Source organism: Lytechinus pictus, unplaced genomic scaffold (assembly GCF_037042905.1).
Source record: "Lytechinus pictus isolate F3 Inbred unplaced genomic scaffold, Lp3.0 scaffold_19, whole genome shotgun sequence".
NCBI lineage: Eukaryota > Metazoa > Echinodermata > Echinoidea > Temnopleuroida > Toxopneustidae > Lytechinus > Lytechinus pictus.
In genome coordinates, this window is record NW_026974140.1 from 14107063 (window position 1) to 14124427 (window position 17365).

A 17365-nucleotide genomic window follows, 5' to 3' on the forward strand; every position below is an offset into this window, starting at 1 on the left:
CAAGGTCAAAGGTCATTTAGGGTCAATGAACTTTGGCCAAGTTGGGGGTATTTGTTGAATTACCATCATAACTTTGAAAATTTATGGATCTAGTTCATAAAACTTGGACATAAGAGTAATCAAGTATCACTGAGCATCCTGTACGAGTTTCAGGTCACATGACCATGGTCAAAGGTCATTAAAGGTCAATGAACTTTGGCCGTGTTAGGGGTATTTGTTGAATTACCATCCTAACTCTGAAAGTTTATAGATCTAGTTCATACAACTTGGGATATAAGAGTAATCAAGTATCACTGAACATCCCCTGTGAGTTTCAGGTCACAAAACCAAGGTCAAAGGTCAGTTAAGGTCAATAAACTTAGGCCATGTTGGGGTAATTGTTGAATTGCCATCATAACTTTGAAAGTTTATGGATAGAGTGAATGACATGTGGACATGGGTGTAGTTGACAAGTCTTAAGTCACCGTTCAAATGTCAATTATGGTCAATGAACGTGGTATTATGTCATTATATGAATGGTGTTTTTGTGAATGATTATTTAATAGTAGTTTTCAAAGTTAGCACTGCTGCTATATTAAATTGCGTAATGCAGGCGAGACTGCCAGAGGCGTTCCACTTGTTGAGGTTAACTATGGCATCTCACCATGTCGATGTTCTGTTCTGTCCAATTTATTTTGTATTGATCAAGCATGAACCAAATCCTGAAAATTGAGTGTCCTTTGAACTACCACTGAAAGGATTTACCAGGGTCGAGTGACTAACCCCCTATTGTTGGGTATTTTTGAAAAGGAGAACTTTAAAGAGAGAAAGCGACAATAAAACCGCTTCAGGACACATGCCCTGTGTGAAGCCATGCGCTTTGGTGCACAGTGCTTTGGTGCACAGTGGCGTAATCGCTTCCCTTGAAGAAGTTCTTTTCAATTCAGAGGGGTGAGTCCAGACAGTGGTTCCATGGTCAGTGCTGTGGATGTCATGTGGAATATGATTCATAACAAGTTGGGATAGTCTTTTATTAGGTAAGAGAAAGAAAAATCTTTACTTCAGTCACTTGAAAAACTTGTTATGTATTATTGTAGCAGTTGCCAGACCTAATTAACGAAAAGGACAGCGTACCATTAAATTGTTGTGGACTTTATAGAGCCTACCTGTACAAGAGTTGTGAAGTTTGATCGAGAAAATGCCAGAATTACTCTTTCTATAATTGATCTAAAAGTACTGTAAGATTGTTTAGTTGTGAACTTGTAATATTCATATACTGCAAGTTTAGAGTTTGACTGAGAAAAGTTATTTTCCTAATCTCCCTTTCTCCTTTATGACGTTATAACTCTTTGTATACCTTTCTCTCTGTATCCCCCTTCCCTTTATTATACATTGATATATTTATTAGATATCTGTCTGTTTGTAATTGTATTTGTATATTGTAATTTTACTCTGTACAAGCCATGTAATTCAGCCTTTGGCTGTGAATTGGATTTTATTTTAATAAATACCATTTATCCATCCATTATATTTTCAACAGTGATCTAAAGTTACTGTCAGATTAGTTGTGCACTTAGACCTACCGTACATCATAAACATGTAAAACAGGTTAGAAGTTTGAATTTGATGTTGCTCACATCCACTAGGCAAACTATATCTTCATGTTATTATTTTTTTAATCATAGCCTCATAGGAGTTGACATATTTCATTATTATTTGTTGTTATTTTGATGTTAAGGTTCTAAAATTCTAAAGGCTATTATTAGCATAGACATACCATGGACATACATTTTTTTTTGCACAAAAATAGAAGGAAAGAGGGAAATGAAATTTTGGAAACTTCCAGACATAGCAGATAATAAAAATGAAGAAAAACTTTCTTTATATCCCATTAAGTCAGTTTTCAGACAATAAGGTTTTGTTGAGCAAAAATACTTGTTTGCTTCTTGGGAAGAGAAAAGAGCCACATTTTGAATAAGATCTGTGCTGTCTGTTTTGTCTATGTACAAACCAGTTCTAGATCATGCATAATTTGAATAGAGTTTGTTGACTCTGACAGATTTAACTTGTATATTTCCGGCTTAACATAAACTCACATTTTTGTAGATGTAGAGCATATTTGCACGTTTCTCTTTTTGTTGGTGTCGCACTCAGCTATTAAGTGAAATGTCTCCATTATCAAAGCAAGCTTTAAAGGATAAAAAAAGCTATGTGTCGGTTTGCTTAAAAGATACATTTGTATCTAAAGTTAAATGCAATAAGTGATATTTGATCATATACATTTGAACAAGAATGAAAGTTGCATTGACAATTTCAATAGATCATTTCAACTTTTGATAATCATGACCCTTTTTGTTTCAAAACTGGATATTCAGTTATGTGTTTTCCATATTATAGTAAAAAGAAAAGTTGGAATATTGAAGAACTTGTGAATTCAATTTCAAACTTGCTTCAAGCTACTATATACTTATATCATATATTTTTCACAAATATCAGAAAATATGTTCCATTCAACACAAAAAATACCCAAGTTCACTGATGATTAACATCAGTTTCATTTTGATAGAGACACTAAGCGACATCTATGACACTAAACTATGATATACAGGAAGGCACTTTATTATGTTGGATTTCCTCTCCAAACCACACAAGGTGTTATGAGGAACAGTGATATCTCAATACTTCTTGAAAGGAAATACCTGTTGGTTGTAATATTATGACATATAATCGAATTATAAACCGGATATTTCTTAGTCTTGGTGTGTAGATGTTGACTCACTGAGAATTGTCAAAACAGAGGATTTCCAAAAAAATGTGGAGGTGTTATAATACGTAAATATTTTGTCTATAATTTTGTATGATTTAAAACTCAATGAGCAGTACCCATGTTTCTTTAGGAAATGAATTGGACAATATTCTAGACATAAAGCAATAGTCAAGTAATTTCTGTGTCTTTCAGAGACAAATAGAGCAAAAATGATAGATAATCAGTTACACTGATAGACTTATAATGGGGAAATGCATAATAAAGAATGATTCATTGTTCACAAACCACTTTAATATTGAGGGAGACATTCACCTGTCAGAGATATATCCCCAAAAATAGAAAATATTAAAATGTCAATTTTATTATATTTTTTTAAACATAATTAAAATGATTTACAAATTGTAAGATATTCTTTGATTAATGCAGTTTTGAATAAATAATCCGGTTTGTGCAGTTTATCATTTGCAGGCAGAAAAAATGTTACATATATATATTTCATTTTTGTATGGCAATTGAGGATTAAATTTTTGTTAAGTTTTAAGCCTTGCCCAATGATTTATGTTTGGGTGTAATGAGGGACTTACACCCTCAAAAGTTTTAATTTTTAAAAGATAGATGATGTAATGTTCTATCTAAAGTGAAATGATAAAAAGATAAGCAAATTTTCATTTGTTGGGTGGGGGGGGGGGGGCATACTGACGGGCCTTTCCTTATTCCATAAAAACTTTGTTTCCCCCAACACTCCAGAGTGAACTACACAAACTGTGCAGAATTCATTATAACCATGGACCCTACTTATTGAAATACATCCATGTTAAAACTGATGTTTTCCTTATTGTTTTGACTCAAGTACCTCTTTGCTTGTAGGCACTATAGGTCCTTCACATTTAAAAGGATGATATTATTCAAGCTATCAATGCAAACCAATGTGAAGCTATTTTGTTGTCACTAGATAGAAATGATGTCTGATTTGTTTAAAGATGCTGAATTTCCATTTTTTCATTGCAAACTTGCAGCACTATAGCTTACTTCTCCAGTCAGATATTTTAATGGGAGATAAGGAGGGAAAAATCATGGCATTAGTCCATGCTTCATTTGATCGACTAGCGAACAACTCTCGAATCCTTCAACCTGAAATGAATTTTACGCAACTGAGTAGTTTACACAAGACAGACACGCCCACATGATCACTGGCATATCATATTTGCAGATATACTTGATTTGACTAGTGAATATTTGCTAGTGACACGCTTTTGTGTGGCTGTTTACCTGTCAACATGCATATTATTTGATGATGAAATTTACACTTTTGCAAAGTTATTAGTTAATGATTTCTAATCACCAAGTATCATTATCATACTCTTCATTCCATATCGTAACCTTTCACTTTAAAGTGGACCTTAACTAGATAGCCAATTGAATTTCAGAATTCAGACATTGTCACCATTTTCCACCGAGGTGAGAGTGAAAAAGTAATTCATCAAACTTTCATGAACTGTGCTGCAAATTATGCTTTTTCTGTAGATGCAAAAGGCCTTACTTTGATCATGGACCTATAATGTAGGTCCATGCTTTCATTTCAATTTCATCACAGGAGAGTTTCTAAAGGGATTTTTAAAATTGATTTTTCATTCAAAAATTTGATAAATGACACATTGTATCATTTATCTTTTCCAAAAGTTAGTGGTCTAGATTAATTCATGTCATACATTATGCATGCATGCCATTAGCAGTTTGATTTATGATAAATGTATGTCAAGTTCTATCCATTTCCTATTTGAAACTACACCAAACTAAACTTAGAAATGAAATATGTGGACATTCCAAAGAAACATGTGACACTTTACATGAAGTCATTAAAACAAGCTATATATTGGACGGTATAATTGCAAAAAAGATGATTCAGAAATCAGTGGATTATGTTGAAAGCTGGATGGGGGGGGGGTACTTTAATCAGACTAAGTTGTGAATGTAAACAATGTCTGGGATGTATGGATCATTGGTTAAATGCTTTAAAAAAAAGGTGCATTTTTGTTACTTTATTGGGGTTCAAAGGGTAAGCTGTGTGGGTGAGTAAGAAAAGTCATTTAAATTCCATTCTTCCAGCAAAACAACATTATACTTCATCCTTCATGTGTCTGTATGAATGGTGAATCATCGTTGCAAATGATTTTCTTCTTACATGCAATGAACTAATCCCATTATATTGATAATAGACAGAAACTGAATGGTTGCTGAGAAACCTCATGTACTGGTGTTGTCCCCAGAAGTCAGATAGGTGATAAATTGGTAAATACAGCGATAATGCAAGTGTCATCAACCTTTATAGCTTGTCATAACATTGACTATAAATCCATGATCTGTTTTAGGTACAATTTGCTTCTGTGTGGAATAAACATACAAATCAAATTACATGTATGCATTTTTTTGGTATCATTGCAGATTAACACTGAAAATCCTTGGGGTTCTGGAAGGCTGATACTATGTAACATCAGGCAAAGTGACTGAATCATCAACACACTGTTTAATGAATCAAGGGACAGTATCAAGTTGCTAATATTAAAACTATAGATGGAAAGAAATCAAAGAACTTTACAAATTACAGGTTTCAATGGAAAAAAACTTGTTTTGAAGAAGGACATTTGAGAAAGAATCATGTTGAAGAAGTGGTCAGGGATTGCAAGGAAGAACCTTGGAAAGATCCAGACTGCAAAGAGTTCCAGGTCGGTCCATAGCGAGGATGGAGCCGGGAACAGCAGCGGAGAGGATGGTCCTGGAGCCAGCAGCCTGGAGAACAGTGAACCAGAGCTGTGTATCCAGCTCCTAAGGATTCCCTCAATCAACAACTACACAGGACTGAAGAGGAGGATCCAGACAAGCTCCACGGAATGGCTGGAGGGGTTCCTGGAGCTGGATGGACTAGGGGTGCTCCTGGATGTGGTGGAGCGGCTCTCAGATCGCGGTATGAGCTTCGCGGATGCATACCTCCAGGTGGAGATCGTAGGGTGCATCAAGGCGGTGATGAACTCCAAAACTGGCATGGATTTCCTGATTGAGAGTGTGGACTTCACCCGGAAACTAGCTAGAGGTGAGAATTCCTAATGTTCTTTCACTCTAGATTTTATCATTAAATGTTTATCTTGGTTACAAAGCTTTCTAAACTTGGTAACACTACATAAATGAATGGGTTTATATTCACTTGTTCTACAAGCAGTCCATCTAATACCACATGTAAGAAACTCTTATGGCCTACTCTTAAATTGGTCTAATTTCCATTTGGTCTACCATAAACTTTGTCTTTTGCCCAGTTAGTCTAATTCTTGTTTAATCTAATGGCCAGATAGTCAACTTTACACTGATATTCTACATATTATTTGTTACTTTGTGGAATAAAATTAGGTTTTAATAAAAAGACCATCTAACCATGTAGACTAAGTGGTGTATTAGACCAAGTGGATATTAGACAGAATGGGTAACTTGAGATGAGCTTAAATGGAATAGGCTAAATGGCAATTAGGCCAAATGGTTTTGGTAGATGAACTACTTGTAGGAATAGACCATGTGGGATCAGACCAAACATAATGTATATTAAGCAGGTGTAGGTCAATAGGAAACTTACCAATGAATAAGCCCCACCCAGCACTTAATATTATACTTCATTCAATCTTATTCACTAACAAATGAAAAGAAAATAACTTTGCGAGTTTTCAAAAAGGAATCAGCTCCATAGAGGTTTGTCAAACAAGAAAAGAATTTCACAGGAGAATTAAATTGGCTTTTTTCAGACTACAAACCATTATCGTTGCCTGTATACCCTCTAGCTAGACCAGGCCTTTGTATGTTCATGAATACTGTGGGATATAATTTTCTTGGTAAACACAGGTTATTAAATTTTGTCTTTCCAATCTTTGTGCCAATATATCACAGTGATTGTTCAGTTTCAAAACAAAAGTATGAGCAATTGTTACACCCTCTGAAAATATTGTCAGCAGATTCAAGTCAATGCATTATTCCTGGAAACAACTTTGATCCAAATTTACAAAAAATATGGTCCAATCTAATTGACTTTTATAATATGTTTTATTTCCCATGGTGTCTTGTGACCAATGGGGTGACTTTGCTATAATTCCTAGTCTTGTGATTCTTTTTCAATTGAGCAAATTCATTACAAATTTATTCCAAATACATTCAGTCGCAGACATATTTTTTAAAACCAAATATATAAGATAACTAGTGCCATTCCAAAAGACAAATTTAATTGTGTTTACATCAGCAGTAAGATAAGGGGGATGTTATTTCTATTTTTTGTCAATGAGATGTTTAACTCATGATGTTTAATAAGAAATGAGATAGGAAAGGAGACGATTCCATTTTGGCTTCCATAGCCTTATCTCAGATACATAGTTCACCTGTCTTTCTTCTGTCAAATACAAATCACGTTCATTGTCATCATCACAATGAAAATGTAATTTCATTTCTTTTTCAAGAAATTGTCATTTTAATGAGAACTCCTACAAAATGTGATTTTTGTGTTCTTATTTGCATATTGCAAAGATTTATTTCAACCCCCGTATGTCTGTGGACGTCCTTCAAACATGTAATTTATGCTGTAATGGATCAAATCAAGAATCTAAAACTAAGTTTTGAACCAAAATTTAAAAAACATACTTTTGCATTATGTTATGAATGACAAATAAATTTCTAAGTTAGACTTAGCATAATGTTTTGGAAGTTGAGTTGACTGTGACTGCTAAAAAGTTAATTGATGTCTTTAAAGTTATCACAAAGTTTGTCATTGCAAATTATCTTTTGAATGTGAACAGGGGCTTTGAGTGCTCACCTGTGCTTTGTGTATACCAATACCTCTTTTACTCCTCAGATTGAAACCCAAGTAGTTGGTGCGCTGGGAATATCAGAGTCGATTCCCAGATACATGAGAAGGGGTAGCTCATCACGCTTAAGTGATACATTGATATGTTTATGAATATCATCCTCAGATGTGTATCATCCTGAATAGACTTTGACATAATGATGCACTCTAAATGCCTACATGTCATCGACTATTCTATCAGTTCTGAAGACCAATGCCGAACCTGGCAGAACTAAGGTCTCTAACATGATAGTGGTTTTTCCACCGGGATTCACTCCCAAGATCTTTGTACAAGAACTATTAAAATGTTGAGTAAAATTTTGACCAACATTGAGCAAAATAGGAACATGAATGATTGTTTGGTAAAATATCAGATTGAAAAAAATGTTTCAGGGGTAAAATTATCACAATGTCACGTAATATTTACACAGGATTTAACATTATTTACCCAGCCAACATGCATAATATCCTTTACATTGTGTAACATTTTGACAGTGTGATGTTGTATTATTAAGGTTTTCTCCAATACTGTAAAATGCTAGAAACTATTTCACAATATTTAGCTATCTTATCAGATGTAAAAATACTGTTGTTTCATTTCTTTGAATATTGCCCTCACAAATTGCCCACAGAAGGTAAGTTTGTATTTGCCATTTTGTAATGACATTGGTAGGCTTTTAAAGAGAATGTCAAAATGATTTCAATTGCAAATTTTTGCATATATTCTTGCAAGTTAAAAGTAAAACTGCTGAAAAAGGGCATAGATATTAGTACAACTACTGTGTTTCAGCATATCAAAATATTTTCAGAATGCAAGAATTGTGTTGTCTCTGGGATGATCTTGTTTTTCTTTGCTATTCTTGCAGCAGTCTTTCAAGAATATACTTTGTAGACGATATTTTGCATGCACAGATTGCCTTTAACAAAACCTCTATCACCTATTTGCCTTTATCTCAAACGTGAATGATGACAGTTGAGATTTGAGAGAAACATTACAAGATCTTTCTACATTTTTTTATGTGTTTGAAATGTGAGACAATTTTCAAGATTACAAAGGAACTGATTTGTATGAACATAGTAGCCTTTAGCTCTAACAATCTTCACTAACACTAATGAACAAGTAGTTTTCACAGTTTGATGTGAAGCGATATCTAATTTTGGTACTATTCACTGCTCTAGGGGTTATTTTGTATCCTTTTTTTTAGTGCGGGGGGGGGGGGGCCTTGGGGCTTTGATGGAGATGAGATGTGTTTGTTGCACAAATTATTATTCCAACCTTAATTTCAAGGCAAAAGACAGTGGTTCATTGAATAATGTACGAGAATTCTAAAAATTATACCATTTTGAGTGATATTTAAATGATTTACATTATATTTTAAACATTATGTTATATAAATCGAATTACCGTTCATGGCTGTTATATTTTTCTTCTTGTAATTTTACGAACAATACAAGGTCTATGCACAAACCCCAAAATTAAAACTAGGGGAACTGAGATTGCAAAGTTATGTTTTAATACTCTATAATAGTATGTATGCACAACAGTTAATTAAAGTTGATAATGTAATTGTCCAAAGCATTTAAATATGAACAAATTTCTAACCTTGCTAATTAGTTAATTGTAGTTCAGACAACATCATATTTTAAAACTAAATAATCTACATGTAATACTACTCCCAATTGTAAGCTAATAATTTTTTTTCTCTACATAACTGTACTTTAAAGATTCTTGCTCTCAGTTGGTTGTTTTTGTCAAGCAAAGCAATTTTGTCATATGTATACAACTTGACAATGAAATATTTTTGGCATGATTTGTGCCATATTTATTTCATGCATTTTTATATGAATCTGCTTTTAGAATTAATAGTTTAATGCCATCTACATTGAAGTATATAATCTGTGCAGCTACATTGCTTGCATGAAGTGATACCTTTTATATTTAAGACGTACTTTAATGTTTAAAAATAAAGCAGCTGCCAGTAGTCTCCCTGCTGACAATGAGTTTATTTGAGTTGTTTAATTATTTTATTGCGAATTGTTCATTATTGTGGATTCAGTCAATCTTTTGACTTTTCTTGCTATTTCACCAGTTTTATTGTAGGCCTTAATCCTGCATAATGTTTTTGCTGAGGACAATATGACCTGTTTCTTTCATCCCCTCATAATGTGCAGAAATAATGTTTGTTTTAATAGCTTTAATAAGGATAATGAGTTTTTATGTGTAGATATGACACCCTAAATAACAACAGCTGGTATTCCTTTTTTGCCCCTTGACTTTTGTTTTGCCCTTTCCCCTTCTCTTTCCAAATATTTGATCTGCTTTTCAGTTCAATTCATAATTTCAATGTCTTGAAATAATGTTCCTTCATTTCAAGGATTGTGAAAATGTTTTGCATTGTTTTTTGTTTTGCTTGTTTTGACAAGGAAATGGAATGAAGCTACTGAAAGGTCACACTCATCATAATGATATCGCTGATAAATTGGTGAATGAAAATAAATTTTCTGTTCGCCAAGCACTCTGTTACTTTCAGCTTTTATCGTATTAACCTTTTATGAATTTGGTTTGATGATGCTGCTTCTATACTCAAATTGTGATATATTTCCTTAACAACATGACTGATTTACACAGTACTTTGCATTTTTAAGTAGACCTAGAGCTGAATACAAGTAGACCTGAATTTGAATTTTTATTTTGGATAGCATACATTGGCATGCATTTGAATCAAAATAAACATGGGTTCATGAATATTAAAAAATTGCTCAATGAAATTATCAAGGTAACCAAGACGAATGACAACAAATAGGTATAATAATCAGAAGAATGAAAGTTTATATCTGTTACTGTTAGATATCCAGACTGTTATCTCTTGAAATTTGTGATCAAAGTGGGGAACGATGTACAAGTTTAAACAAAAGAAGTTATCAAAATAAAGAATGAATAGATTTGTCAAAGTTCTGTGATTATTATGTCTGTTCAGAAGCCCCCTTATAAGTTTGAGAAAATATTCCATGAATGAATTACAAATTTAATGCGGTGTTATTTTTGTGTGTACTGAGAAACATATTTTTTTATTTTTTCATACGGTACTTAAATCATGAAATCAGACAGATAAGTTTCCCATCTTGAAGCAAAATCTTGAACTTGCATACAATGTCTCCCTGATTGATACAGTTATTATCTCCATTGAAATGTAATGAAAAAAATTCCCTGTTCGACTTCTCAATAAATCCTCCTACAAAGTGAAGGTCAAAGCAGGAAGCCCAGAAGATGAAAAGAAGTGAAATATTGAATTGTGATAATTAGCCTCATTGCTGAGCAGATCATATGATCAATCAATGTACAGATTTAAAAGTCTATTTTGGGCTTTGAATTATGGGTCAGTGGGTCAAGCCATGTATTGATTTACTAATATACTGTGATTACATATGTATTGGCAACCTGTGTATCACCTATAGCATAAGCCTGTGACCTGTAAAATTAGGAAAATATCAATGCATACCTATAAATAAGTGAGCTACTTTTATACTGCATTACAGCTCCCTTCGTGATTGGACACACCTGGTTACATCCATTGTAAAAAAAGACAAGGCATAAAGATGGGTAAAAAAATATATTAAAAAGTAAGATTTACTCAGAAAATGGTGTAGTATATAAAACTATATATGCATCTATGACAGTGTAATTTAATTTAGAAAGTTTGTTGTGTAAGTGATTGCATTTTTGAGAAGTATGAAGTGAAAATAGGGTATACATGTAGTGTTACTCTGGGATACATAATTCCCGAATGATATAGATTTGGAAAGGGAATGTATAAAAATATGGTGGGAGGCAGACTGCCATAACGTTTTTACCTTCTTTAATATATATGGATCCCTGAGTTTTGAGTGTAAGATGGGCTGTAAAATCTATTAAAGAATGGTGTATTTCATTTGAATTGTCAATTTGTAAATTATAGTAATTCATAGATTAGAGCTGTGTGGTAATTCAATGGTACAGGTTTCCCCAAAGGAAAAAATGTGGCACATTCCCTGTATTTTATGTTGGTTATATTAAAATCAGAAGTCAGGATGATAAATGTCACATACTACATGTATGCAACATTTAGTTAAATGAAAGTATACAATTTCTATCCAGTTATCTTATCACCATTGTTGAAATAGTGATCATGATGGATAATCCTATTATTGTTTTTTTTATTCCTATTTTTCTGGGTTATTCAAAACCATGCAAACAGTTTGTTTGGTGTCATTGAAATATCTCATTATAGTGCATGCATAATCTGTATAGAATATCTCAACTGTAACTCTGCAAATTTAATGTTCACTGTTTAGCTCATATCCGTCTACAGAAGCTGAAGAAAGGATTGGGTTCATGAAACTATGCAACTGTAACTATGAAAACACAATGCATGATTTCACCACCTGTCTATTTAACATTTTTTCTACTTCTACTTTTTCTTTCTACTTCTTTGGTTTATCAATCAAACATTGTCCTCCATTCTTTGAGTAGCTACATGAGCATTTTGCAAAATAATATGAATAATGCACCCCAACTGTAATGCTTGAAACATTCTATCGGAATACTGAAGCTCATAGGAACTAATCGGTGCACTGTTGTAGGATAATCATACATTTACGAAACGTTATAATTATTCCAAGTAGTACAGTGCAAGTATGAATAGGATGATTTTTTAAGTGTTATGTGCATTTATGGTATTGAATTGATGATAGAAGCTTCTCTTAGTCTTTTTATTCATTGAGATACTGTACAGAAACCTGCACAACAGTTTGAAATACACCAGGCCTTACAGCAAAGAAGAAGCAATTATGAAGTAAACGTTCTGTAAAGACCTTTCAGACATTGTACATCCCTGCCCATCCCATGTTATGTGACCTTCCTAATAGTAAATAGCTCTCAGATTGAATGGAAGGAGACATCACAATGCCCTCTTGCTATTTCGCATCAATAATTCTGGTATTTCAATTGTATGCAGTTCAAAAGAAATTTAAGCCATTGGCAGAATTGTGGGATTCATGAAAGAGGATTATTTTCGCCTCCTCTCATAGAGATTGTGTCGACTTCTGTGATACAAGTCATGAACATGTCATGATTATTCAAATGTCAACAGGAACCATGTCAAGTGTGTTGATATTGTTGTCACATCATTTTGCAGAATTTTCAGCGTTTATTGGATATGATATACAAAATAAATTCACATTGCATGAACATAATTATATTATTATATAAAGTACATGGAGTTGGAAATAAATAATAATAATAAAAAAGCAATGTATGTAAGTACAAAGTAATTGTATTAATTGTAGATGACTAGGCCTATATGGTTGTGTATCTGTAGTAAGAAGACAAAATTCAATTTTTTGTTTAATTATTATTGGATGCAGAAACAAAATGAATAGTGGGAAGAAAATATTTGGGTGAAAATGCAAATCAGTATTGGGCAGTTTTCGTTATTAACCAGAGCACATGCATGTAGCACACTTGAATTCATCAACTTAGTTCACATTGACGAAGATACATGGTTTGAGGTGTGATTACACTTCCTACCACTCTTGTGTACAGCCATTTTACCACTTATTTCACAAATATGAATGTCTAATTTTTGCTATTTATTTTAAACCATTGAAAGGGCCATTTTTGGTCAAATTGGCACATTCTTGCTAATACATGTGTGTCTATGGATTCTGCTAGTTCTCAGTATACCTTTGCTAATTCCTCTCTGCAATGTAATGTGTGAGTATTGCTTATCAAAACCTTGCAAAGATGTTTAAAAACATTATGTAATGGGTCATTTAGTCCCTTTAATTATAATATTTGTTCTTGATTGTAAGCCCCCAACAGCCCTGGACACTAGTAGTCAATTATGATAACAAACCCACAGGAATGTTTGTAACATTGATTTGTTCCTTTACTTCCTCTACAATTTGCATTCACTCAAAGAAAATGTGTATCTATTTACTGATTGAGTTTAGCGTGAAGGTTAGTCAATAGAGGAATGTTTGTATTATACCTCTGCAAATTATTGTGATGTCATTAGAATATTATTGTCATTCATTGACCAGGAAAGTGTTTGTGCATTCTACATTACTTGGTTGCAAAATAAGTACAGACCAGCTGTGCTTTAATAGTGAAACTGGTGAAGCTCTGGATATACTTTTAACCATAAATAGACTGGGCTATTCCAACACCTAAGAAGACGGAGAGGGGGGGGGGGCTCCTTATGATCTCTGCCATTGATCTCGCAATCGCGACAAAAATTGGCATGCGCTGCGTGGCATAATCTACAAAATGGTAAGATCAAATTCTGCGAAAAATCTCATTGCTAACTAATTATGCTAATTTATGCGTAAAATCAAATATTTGCTCTAATTAACTAAATAATGCCCCTATAACGCTAATTTTTGGTTCACAGACTCTTTACAAAAATCTGATCAAGTGTACTTTTAAAGAAATGTGACAACATCACATTTATATTTTTATGATGTATTTTATTGTTTTCTATTATTATGCATTTCCTTGTTTTTCGACTTTTTGTTTTTTATTGTCTTTTCAATGGAAATTTATTTTGACTTTAAAAAAGAAGATGAAATTAATTGATTTTAATCAGTAAAAAGGAAAAATAATAATACATTTATGAATTTGGCTAAAATCACTATTTGCATTGGTCTTATACATGAATTCATGTATAAGAGCAATTTTGGTCAGGCATGGACTTACGAAATGTTGCGTTATTTTGGAACCGCACACCGGGGGTCACAATTTTGGTCTTAAAGTCTTAAAAAGCGACATAGTCAAAAAAATTTGCAGATTTATTGCGAAAAAAGTCAAGGGGGGCTCAATCAGCCCCCCCCCCCCCGCAGTCTTTTTAGGGTTAATCCTGACAAATTTATTCTTTAATCTCAGATGATTTGAATTCATTCCACAAGGTGAAAAGATGTTCGGTTGTTGGACTTATTTGAAATGTAGTCCCATTTTCCTTATTTTGCCACCCTCCCAATCCCTTCCTGAATTAAATGAGAAATTTCAAATCAAATTAAAAACATAAATTTTTTGCTTACTGTAGTTTGAAAAAATGATAAAGGAAGCCTATTCTGCAAAGCTAGATGTATATAAGTAATATGATTATTGGCATGCTTGATGATTTCTTAAACCAAATATATCTGGATCATTGTGTATTATATTGGAATGATTATTCGGATTGGAAATATTATTTCTTTATTTACACAAAATATCTCATGGCCATTATTCATAATGGGTTCTTGAATTATGTTGTATAAAAATGAGATTTATTTTATAATGGATATTTTTAATCGACATAAGGATGATAAAGGATCATGATGCATGTAATGGGATAACAACTTTTATTGCATTAAAACCAATATAGCAATGATACCTGAAGGTCATGATGCAACTGAAATGAAACGGTTTTGGCTTTTATTGAATGAAGTTAGTTTAAACTTAACTAAGATGTTTCAGCCTTCTGCATCATGTACTGTACAGTGTACTTTGTATAATGCATGACCTTGAAACATTGGCAATGAAATGAGATTTTTGTTGATTTGAATGAGTAAGGTATTGGTGAAATCACTTGATCATAGCTTCCAAAAGCAAATATTAACACCCACCTAGAAGTATTGCTTGGCTGGTGATATAGTGTGAAAGAATAATGTGGTTTCCTTTCGAGGCAGTAGTGTAGATGTAGGTTGTATTTTATCCTCTGAATACCAGAATAATTATTGACTTGTCTTTTAATGATTATAAAACAGGTGAGTGGAAATAAATGAAATAAGTTAGGAGAAGCACTTAACAATTTGGAAATATGTGTATAATATAAATACCCTAAAATATTGACTTTCTTACTATTACTTTACAAAATACAGATTCTCTAGATTTTTACTTTTAGAAATCACATAGATATAATGATTGAGTAATGTTTTTTTATTTTTGTAAAATGCTAATTTTTTAATGTGGCCATGTTAAATTTTCCCTTTGGTTGGAAAAATATTCACAACATCACTATTTGTAACCTATCCAACACATTTCATTTGATTCTGTTGTTGGTTTCTGGGTTTTTGAATAATTATCAAAATAATAATACCGGTATTCATATTCAACTTTAATTGGATGTTTTAATCACAATGTTCCCTTTATGTGTCTTTAGACTTGAAAGTGTGATACTTTTGTGTAATCAACCAGGCACATTAATTAGGAACAAGAGACTGCAATATTCATTTTACATTAGATTTACATTAAAAAATGTGTGTATTATTTCATTAATTACGACTTAAAACGTAAACCCATACCCGGTTACGAAGTGATGGTTACGGAGTGACATCAGAAATATCCACTCACGGGCAACGTAAAATGAACTTATATTTTAAATTTTTTGTTTGATATGATGTAAAATGATGGCCTTCAGATTATCCAAAAGGAATTTTACAAAACAAGCAATAGTTTTCTGTTAAATTGAAATTAAGTAAAAAACAATATATGTAGTCCCATGTATGGAATTTCTTGTATGGGTTTTGATTCTCCTATAAGGAGATGCGTAAGAAAAAAAATTGTGGCTATTTATGTTCCCCTTTTGTATTTATGAAATTCCATATGAGTTTTTGATAGAAAAATTTGATCCAGATTTGAAATAGAGCCAATATAAATTTTTGGAAAATGTCCACTTTTGCTTGGAACTGCCCATTACTGTCACAGTTATTTGACTTAGATGCAGTGCCTAATCCACACTGTAGAGTGGTCAAGATGCTAATGAACTGTATAAACGCAATCACTAGAAAATCTACAAACCGGAACGGAACATTCCTTTTTTGGGTTTTAAGTCTTGTATTATTTCAAACCCAAATGATAGTGTTGTATTTTTCCTTGAGGTTTATCACTAGATTTACATCTTCTATGTACATGTAACATTTAAAAGACCTTTTGATTTTGAGTAGCTAAAATGTGTTTAAAGCCTCAAGTCTGTACTGTTAATCAAGTTGGCAACTTTTATCATGCGAAGAGTATCTTAAGTAATTATGAATGCACTCTTCTGAATCAAATTAAACATTTGTGATGGTAGATTTGTCCTCTCTCAATGTCATTCGATTGTCATTTGAAATAAAAATAATTTCTCACTCAATAAATAACCTTAGCATCAATCACAGCTGACAATAAAAGTGTTTGGTAATCGCTACCACATCTGCTGGTACTGACAAGCCTATATCTCTAATGGCGCTTGTGCCCGACTGGTCTTATATGCTTTTTACACTGGATTTCCTTAAACCGTACTATCGCTAACTCCGTACTACTAGTAATTATGTCCTTTTTCACACGTGCCAAATTTACTGGCTAACCCTGGCTAAAGAAATGCTTGCTTAAATCAAACATAATTCAGTAATCCCTGACTTGTGGTAGCCATTCATGAGTTCTTATCTCTGATTGGACAAGAGCGCTGGCTATATTGCCCCGAGGGCATAAAATTGAGCATCTTAATCCCGGACTATCCCTCATACACTTTGCAAACATGATATATGTAAAAAAGAAATTTAGCCCCACCTATAGTACAGGGTTAAGGAACTTTTTGCTAGTGTAAAAAGCATATAAGGTGCCTGACTAGTCCGTCAGTCCAGGGTTTGATCACCAGCCACGGTACCTACATGTATGCCTGTGAGCAAGGCATTTAATCGACAGTGCTCTTTTATCCTACATTCAAATAAATGGAAATGCTATTCACATACCT

The 17365-nt window shown here is 33.1% G+C and overlaps 1 protein-coding gene across 1 annotated transcript; it reads left to right on the forward strand.

Annotated features, from left to right (window-relative positions):
- The first annotated feature begins 917 nt into the window (after positions 1 to 917).
- On the forward strand, positions 918 to 10540 carry LOC129259949 (inverted formin-2-like). Its single transcript, XM_054898064.2, has 2 exons — positions 918 to 1016; positions 5189 to 10540. Exon 2 carries the CDS (start codon positions 5402 to 5404, stop codon positions 5846 to 5848), a length of 447 nt encoding a protein of 148 aa, XP_054754039.2. The 5' UTR covers positions 918 to 1016; positions 5189 to 5401; the 3' UTR covers positions 5849 to 10540.
- The last annotated feature ends 6825 nt before the right edge of the window (positions 10541 to 17365 follow it).